Here is an 8995-nt window from a genome sequence, read left to right on the forward strand (position 1 = left end):
AGAAGAGTTAACACCAATACTCTTCAAACTATTCCACAAAATAGAAACAGAAGAAACACTACCCAATTCCTTCTATGAAGCCACAATTACGCTGATATCAAAAGCACACAAAGATCCAACAAAGAAAGAGAACTTCAGACCAATTTCCCTTATGAACATCGATGCAAAAATACTCAATAAAATTCTTGCCAACCGAATCCAAGAACACATCAAAACGATCATCCACCATGATCAAGTAGGCTTTATCCCAGGAATGCAGGGTTGTTTCAATATACGGAAATCCATCAATGCAATCCACTACATAAATAAACTCAAAGAAAAAAACCACATGGTCATTTCATTGGATGCTGAAAAAGCATTTGACAAAATTCAGCATCCTTTCATGCTTAAAGTCTTGGAGAGAAGAGGAATTCAAGGCCCATACCTAAACATAGTAAAAGCAATATACAGCAAACCGGTAGCCAGCATCAGACTAAATGGAGAGAAACTTGAAGCAATCCCACTAAAATCAGGGACTAGACAGGGCTGCCCCCTTTCTCCTTATCTTTTCAATATTGTACTTGAGGTACTAGCTCGGGCAATTCGACAACATAAGGAGGTCAAAGGGATACAAATTGGAAAGTAAGAAGTCAAACTATCATTATTTGCAGATGACATGATAGTCTACCTAAGTGACCCAAAAAACTCCACTAGAGAACTCCTACAGCTGTTAAATAACTTCAGCAAAGTGGCAGGTTATAAAATCAACTCAAGCAAATCAGTGGCCTTCCTATACTCAAAGGATAAGCAGGCTGAGAAAGAAATTAGGGAAATGTCCCCCTTCACAGTAGCCATAAACAGTATAAAGTATCTTGGGGTGACGCTTACCAAACATGTGAAAGATCTGTATGACAAGAACTTCAAGACTCTGAAGAAGGAAATGGAAGAAGACCTCAAAAAATGGAAAAACCTCCCATGCTCATGGATTGGTAGAATCAATATAGTTAAAATGACCATTTTGCAAAAAGCAATATACAGATTCAATGCAATACCCATCAAAATCCCAACTCAATTCTTCACAGAGTTAGAAAGAGCAATTATCAAATTCATCTGGAACAACAAAAAACCCAGGATAGCTAAAACTATTCTCAGCAACAAAAGAAAATCTGGGGGAATCAGTATCCCTGACCTCAAGCAATACTACAGAGCAATAGTGTTAAAAACTGCATGGTATGGGTATAGTGACAGGCAGGCGGATCAATGGAACAGGATTGAAGATTCAGAAATGAACCCACACACCTATGGCCACTTGATCCTCCACAAAGAGGCTGAATACATCCCATGGAAAAAAGATAGCCTTTTCAACAAATGGTGCTGGTTCAACTGGAGGTCAGCATGCAGAAGAATGCGAATTGATCCATCCTTGTCTCCTTGTACTAAGCTCAAATCCAAATTGATCAAGGACCTCCACATAAAGCCAGACACTCTGAAGCTAATAGAAAAGAAACTGGGGAAGACCCTTGAGGACATTGTTACAGGGAGAAAGTTTCTGAACAGAACACCAATAGCATATGCTCTAAGAGCAAGAATTGACAAATGGTACCTCATAAAATTACAAAGTTTCTGTAGGCAAAGGACACCATCAAAAGGACAAATCGGCAACCAACAAATTGGGAAAAGATCTTCACCAATCCTACATCAGATAGAGGGCTAATATCCAATATATATAAAGAACTCAAGAAGTTAGACTCTAGAAAACCAAACAACCCTATTAAAAATGGGGTACAGAGTTAAACAAAGAATTCTCACCTGAAGAACTTCGGATGGCAGAGAAGCATCTTAAAAAATGCTCAACTTCATTAGTCATTAGGGAAATGCAAATCAAAACAACCCTGAGATTTCACCTTACACCAGTCATAATGGCTAAGATTAAAAATTCAGGAGACAGCAGGTGTTGGAGAGGGTGTGGAGAAAGAGGAACACTCCTCCACTGCTGGTGGGGTTGCAAACTGGTACAACCACTCTGTAAATCAGTCTGGCAGTTCTTCAGAAAACTGGGCACCTCACTTCCAGAAGATCCTGCTATACCACTCCTGGGCATATACCCAGAGGATTCCCCACCATGTAATAAGGATACATGCTCTACTATGTTCATAGCAGCCCTATTTATAATTGCCAGATGCTGGAAAGAACCCAGGTATCCCTCAACAGAAGAGTGGATGCAAAAAATGTGGTGTATCTACACAATGGAATACTATTCAGCCATTAGAAACAATGAATTCATGAAATTCTTAGGCAAATGGATGGAGCTAGAGAACATCATACTAAGTGAGGTAACCCAGACTCAAAAGGTTAATCACGGTATGCACTCACTAATAAGTGGATATTAACCTAGAAAACTGGAATACCCAAAACATAATCCACACATCAAATGAGGTACAAGAAGAAAGGAGGAGTGGCCCCTTGTTCTGGAAAGACTCAGTGAAGCAGTATTAGGCAAAAACAGAACGGGGAAGTGGGAAGGGGTGAATGGGCAGACAGGGGGAGAGAAGGGGGCTTACGGGTCTTTCGGGGAGTGGGGGGCTAGAAAAGGGGAAATCATTTGAAATGTAAATAATAAGTATATTGAATAAAAAAAAGAGGGAGAGGGAGGGGAGAGAAAAGGGAGAGGGAGGGGAGAGGGAGGCGGCAGGGGAGGGGGAGGGAAGACAGAATAAATGACTTTGGAGTAAACTTAAGCAAGGAGGCAAATGCCCTTTAAAATAAAACCTTATAGAAGTTAAAAAAGAAAAACAAACAAACAAACAAACAAAAAAACAAATAGCATGGCACAATAACCAGATGTATGCTACTGAGACACACGTCCTTTTGTGGTAACCAACGGCCCTCCAATGAAATTTAAAGCTATCTGAACAAGAGTGAAATCATGCCTGGTACTGGAAAAGTTGCTAGCTATCTGGGGCTAGTGAAGGCTTGATTCTTGAAGGAGAAGCTTTAACCACCATTTTATTATTCTAGGATATACTATAATTATGTTTTAAATTCTCAACCTTAAATCACAGATAAATGCAATTATTATCCATCATCTGAGGAGTGAGAAGGAAATATGTATTTTGCTGCAGACAGAAATCATTACAAAAAATCACAACTCTATCTATCTATCTATCTATCTATCTATCTATCTATCTATCATCTCCCCATTTATTTATCTATGAGGAATTAATGAAAAATGTGGCCATGAATTTGGAAAAAAGTAATGAGTGGTATATGGAAAAGTTTAAAGAAAGGAAAAGAAATAGTAAAGTGGTGTAATTATATTATAATATGAAAAAGAATAAAAGAAACAATAAAAACTCATTAAATCTAAAGATGAATGAATTGCACTGCCAAGTGCTATGTTGGATAAGGTAACTGAAGTCTCCCCCAAAACAAAAGCCATCTCTTCTATGTGTAGAATCTGGACTTAAATCTTTTGTATGTTTAATCTAGAACAAAAAATGGAAATTGGAAAACTAGAAAGGGCTTTGATTGGGTATGTTAAGAGAAGTGATAGAGGGTTATAGACAGAAGAGAAATAGTGTAATGGAAGACTTGTGGCAGAGAGGCATACTCACAAAGGTGCATGAATATCAGAGAAATCAGAATGGAAAGGGGAAGAGTAACTAAGGATTTCTGAAAGGGCCCTATATAAACACACTAGCTAATACGCTATTTCAACATCAACTTTAAGAAAGGTATTTGAATGAAATTACCCAGGATGGATAGACAGTATTTCTCATGGACTTGTAGAACCGATATTATAAAAGCAAGCATTTATCAAAAGGATTGTATTGATTTAATGCAATCTCATTAGAAATCCATATATTGCAGAAATAGAACGGACAATACTAAAATTTGTGTGGAACCACAAAGTACCTAGAGAGGCAAAGCAATCCTGAGCAAAAAGAAAATTGTTAGAGAGATTATCATCCCAGATTTCAACATGTATTACTGAGCTACATCAATAACGCCCGAGTATGGTACTGGCGCAGATGATACATGTAATTCCATGTAACCAAATTAAAGACTCAAATTGGAGTGCTTTGTAACTACAACCATTGCTATTCAACAAAGATGCCAAAGATATATATGGGATAAAGACAGTTTCTCTAAATAAAATGATACCAGGAAAACTGGATGTAGACAGATGAAACTAGATTCTTATATAAATACCCAGCACAACTCCAAATATGTGAAAGACCTCAATATGAAACCTAAAGTACTGTAACTGCAGAAGGAAACATAGGCAGTACCACAAGATCTAAAGGCAGGAAGGAGCTTTCTCAGATGTATCTAATATACAATTGTTTTGCTTATTACAAATTCTCCCAGGTGATAATGCAGAAAAAATATTTGGTATGCTGATGTATCAGTCCAGGACAGAGTTTGCTATAAGTCCAGATGGTGAAATAAAACCTCACAGTGGTGACTCAATTTATCCTGATGGGCATCACTGACCAGCCTGAGCTTCAGGATCTTCTTCAGATCGTTTCTCATCATCTATTCGATCTCACTGATGGACTTCTCTCACTCATCAGAAAAGCTTCCTACTGTGAATGAGAGAGAGAGAGAGAGAGAGAGAGAGAGAGAGAGAGAGAGAGAGAGAGAGAGAGAGAGACGGAGGGGGAGGGAAGGGGAGGAGACAGTGCTTAGAATGCTCAACTCTAAATTTCTTTTTCAAAACAAATAGAACCCCGAAGAAGAGGAAACAAAGAATGCAATAGCCAGAGAGAATGGAGAACACAAGAACACGGACCTCTAAATCAACTGAGCCAAGCTCATAGGAATGCAGGGACTGTAGCAACAAGCACAGGACTGTACCAATTCCTCTAGGGATATGTTATGGCTTTCAGTTTAGTATTTTTTAATAGTACTCCTGAATGTATGAACAAGTGGTTCCATGATTCTTGGGCACTCATCTGTCTGGCTGTTTTCCTTTTGTTGATTTGCCTTGTCCAATTTCGGCGTGACAATTTTTATCTTATATTTTTTATTGTTATCTTTTGTTGTTTTCTCTTAGAAGCCTATTTTTAATGTGAGATAGAAATGAGTTGATTTGGATGAGAAGTGTAGTGAGGAGTTATAGGATGAGTAAAGGGAGAGAAATCTAGTATCATTGAATGGGGGAAATAAAAATACAGCAAAGTTATGTAATAGTGTGATATAGCAAAATTTTAAAAGGATTATTTTCAAAGTAAACAAATTATTAAAGTGCTAAGTAGATCTTTTAAGTTTTCTAATATGAAATATGATAGCTATGTATTAAAAGCCAATCAGTGCTTGAACCTGGGAAAATATTTAGAAATTAAAAGATGAAATAAGTTTGTAATAAACAATGTGACCTAGAATATGGAGAAATGTTTCTTTAATGTTGAAAATATTTTGTATATTGACTTAAGTTTTGCACTAAAATCTCAAATAGCATGCAGTTTTAAAATTATCAATTTGTATGATTTATGTTCCATTATATGTAAATATAACTTAATTCTTATGCATATGGAAGGTATGTCAGATTTTAATACTGATATTATGTCAGGACCTATTATCCAAAAGGACACGGGTCTTTATTCAGAATATACAATAGTTGGGTCCGCAGTGTAATAGCAATTTGGATGGCAATAGATTGAAAGGTTTTTCCTATGACAGAACAGACATATGCTTCTCAAACTCAAGTGGATATATCTACTTCAAATGTTTTTAGCTATTATAATATGGTTTTGAGAAGGACATGGCTGGGTGTTTTCAGGAATTGGAATAGCTAACTCACAAATATGGCTTGATGGGTAAATTTAATGTTTCCTATATTTTTTCCTGAGTAATAGAAGAAAAATACCTTACGCAATGGCAATAACACATATAGAATTCTATCAGGATTTTGAAAGTCTTGCACTTTTACAGGGTAAAGCACATGTCAAGCTAGTTTCTATGGTAACACTAATGATCTTTAAATGAATGAATAAATTATAATTTATTATAATAAATTATTATAATGAATAATTATAAAATAAATGAATAAGTTATGTCTCAATGGAAATCACAGGTTGTTAATTTTCTTTTGATAGTTAACTTTATATTTCCTCTTGGGGAATAGATAGTGTCCCAGATAATTAGAAGACACGACAAAGTCTTCAGCTCTAAGATGATCTAGATGTGATCATTTAAAAAAATTGTATGATGCTTCCCCGGGGAATATCAGAAAGAGCAAAGAAAGCCATAAATTCTTGCTACTTTAAAGCGAAACTACAAGTGATGTAGAGTATGAGAATTTGATTTTTTTCCTAAAGATAAGCGGTTTCATTTATTTGATACAGATACACACCAGCATGTAAGTATTTTCATATTGTGCCTGGCCTCTGCCTACTGGCACTCTTTGATTCCTTGAGATGTGGGACAAAAATAGTGCATTTATTTCTGCTTCTTGGAGCTGTACAGTTGTCTCAAGACATTACAGTTTGTATTTGAACAGATATCCTGAATCCACCATATTTATGAGGGTTTCTAGTGAGAAGTAGATGCTACACCAACAATTCATTACTGGTCTCACACATTAAAAAATAACAGGGTAATTTTTTTCAGAAGCAAAACAGGATGGCACATTATTTGCTTTACATAAAATAAAAAATAAGCTTTGTTGTGAATTCAATGTTAGACCACAAAATATCATAATTTATATTTAAAGTACATTGACTTTATTTAATAGAAAATATAAATTCACAATACAAATAGTACCAAAATATCTACATGATAAAATTTTCTACTGAAAATGATATATTCACAAAAGAATCTTTTAGAATGAAAATTTCCATAAAATATCTCATACACTAAATATTTTTTGTTGAGTATTTAGCAATACTGTATGTATAATAGTTAGGAGGTTAACATTAGTGCTGCATATGCTGACAAGCTTATCCTGAACTTTTCTTGATTAAGAACTGAACTCTGATTAGTCCTACAACTGGAAAATATGGTGACAGTGGTGAAGATTTCCACTGACCTACTGAGGGCCTACAAGGAAGTAATCACGTCGAATTAGCTAGTGCACCTTCACTGTCTTATTTCAATGAAAAACTGCTTTGCTTCTCAGCATGTACAAATTTATTACAGGAAGAGGAAATACCACTGAAATATAGTCATAATGTTGAGATTTATAAATACGTTTTTGTTCAGTTGAATGATTAATAAATCATAATATCTGATGTAAAAATGCAAAGTAAATGTCTTACTGGCTCTATCACTGGCTCATATGGTATTATAGAATAATTATGCAAAAGTATACAAAGAAAATTTCTAAATATTAATCCATTAGTGGGAATGCATCCAATCATTGTTTCTGGAAGCTTAAAATAGGTGACTATTCTTTTCTTTTCTTTTAAGATTTATTTATTTATTATATGTAAGTACACTGTAGCTGTCTTCAGGTACCCAGAAGAGAGCATCAGATCTCACTATGGATGTTTGTGAGCCACCATAGTTTAGGTGAAATGAAGATGCATTATAAAAAACCAAGCTCTTTATGTAAAGTAACTTTTTAATATTAAACATAAATGTATGATTGTAATATAATGATATACACATTTATTACATATCTTTTGGAAAGAATCATTTACAAAGTAGAATACTCTGTACATTCATTTAGAAAATTATTTTGTTTGTAACCATTTATTTTTAAAAATGTCTGTTTATTCTACAAATATAACTTAATAAAGTTGAAAACAATGTTTGCTTCTTTTGTAGGATATAATTGGATGAAATGGGGCAAAAGAACACAACTTCACTGCCTGCGTTCATCTTGATGGGAATCACACAGAATCCTGAACTTCAGCTTCCTTTGTTTGGGGTCTTCCTCATCATCTATGCAGTTACCGTCATGGGCAACCTGGGCATGATCATTTTGACCAAGCTGGACTCTCGCCTACAAACCCCTATGTACTTTTTCATCAGACACCTGGCTTTTATTGATCTTGGAAATTCTACTGTCATCTGTCCCAAGATGCTGGTGGATTTTGTTATGGATGAAAAAAACATTTCTTTCTATGCATGTGCAACACAGATGTCATTCTTTGCTTTGTTCATTATCAGTGAACTCTTTATCTTGTCCTCCATGGCCTATGACCGCTATGTGGCCATCTGCAACCCTCTGCTCTACAGTGCGATCATGTCTCAGAGACTTTGCCATGTGCTTGTGGGCATTCCATACCTCTACAGCACGTTGCAGGCTCTGCTGTTCACCAGTAAGATTTTCACACTAACTTTCTGTGGCTCTAACATCATCAGCCATTTCTACTGTGATGCTGTTTTCTTGTTACCTACCTTGTGTTCAAATGCTGAAGAAATACAATTGCTGATCATATTATTTTCAGCACTGAATTTGATCTCCTCTCTTTTGGTAGTCCTTGGATCATATATTCTGATCCTGTTAGCCATATGTCGAATGCATTCTGCAGAAGGCAGGAGAAAAGCTTTCTCTACATGTGGGTCTCATCTGACAGTGGTTGTGGTTTTCTATGGTACTCTACTCTTTATGTATTTGCAACCTAAATCCATTCACTCCTTACAGAAAGAAAAAATAGTCTCTGTATTTTATACTTTAGTGATCCCCATGATTAACCCCTTGATATACAGTTTAAGAAACAAAGAGGTAAAATATGCCTTCTACAGGGTACTAAAGAATCAATTTAAAATTAATACTTAATATTCAGTATTATATATCATATAATACATTATAACAAAACAAACTTTATTTTATAACTTTTGGTTTTTGAATGTCACTAAGGCAACTTGGACTTTTCTTATATCACATTCTTTATCTTTCACACCAACATACTTTATCATGTATTTCTTTTTCTATCTATATTTAGATAGTTTTTAATTTTTCTTGAGATTCTGATTCTTTCATCCAACATCCTCCATATACTGATTCTCACTGTCCTTCCTCTTTTTAGATAATTATTATTGCATGTAAATCTCTCTCTCTTTC

The 8995-nt window shown here is 35.4% G+C and overlaps 1 protein-coding gene across 1 annotated transcript; it reads left to right on the forward strand.

Moving 5' to 3' along the window:
• Nucleotides 1–7768: 7768 nt before the first annotated feature.
• LOC127684236 (olfactory receptor 8K5-like) lies at nt 7769–8710 on the forward strand. The gene has a single exon (XM_052181192.1). The coding sequence runs from the start codon at nt 7769–7771 to the stop codon at nt 8708–8710; it is 942 nt and encodes a 313-aa protein (XP_052037152.1).
• The last annotated feature ends 285 nt before the right edge of the window (nt 8711–8995 follow it).

The sequence above is a fragment of the Apodemus sylvaticus genome, chromosome 5 (genome assembly GCF_947179515.1).
Source record: "Apodemus sylvaticus chromosome 5, mApoSyl1.1, whole genome shotgun sequence".
NCBI classification, from domain to species: domain Eukaryota; kingdom Metazoa; phylum Chordata; class Mammalia; order Rodentia; family Muridae; genus Apodemus; species Apodemus sylvaticus.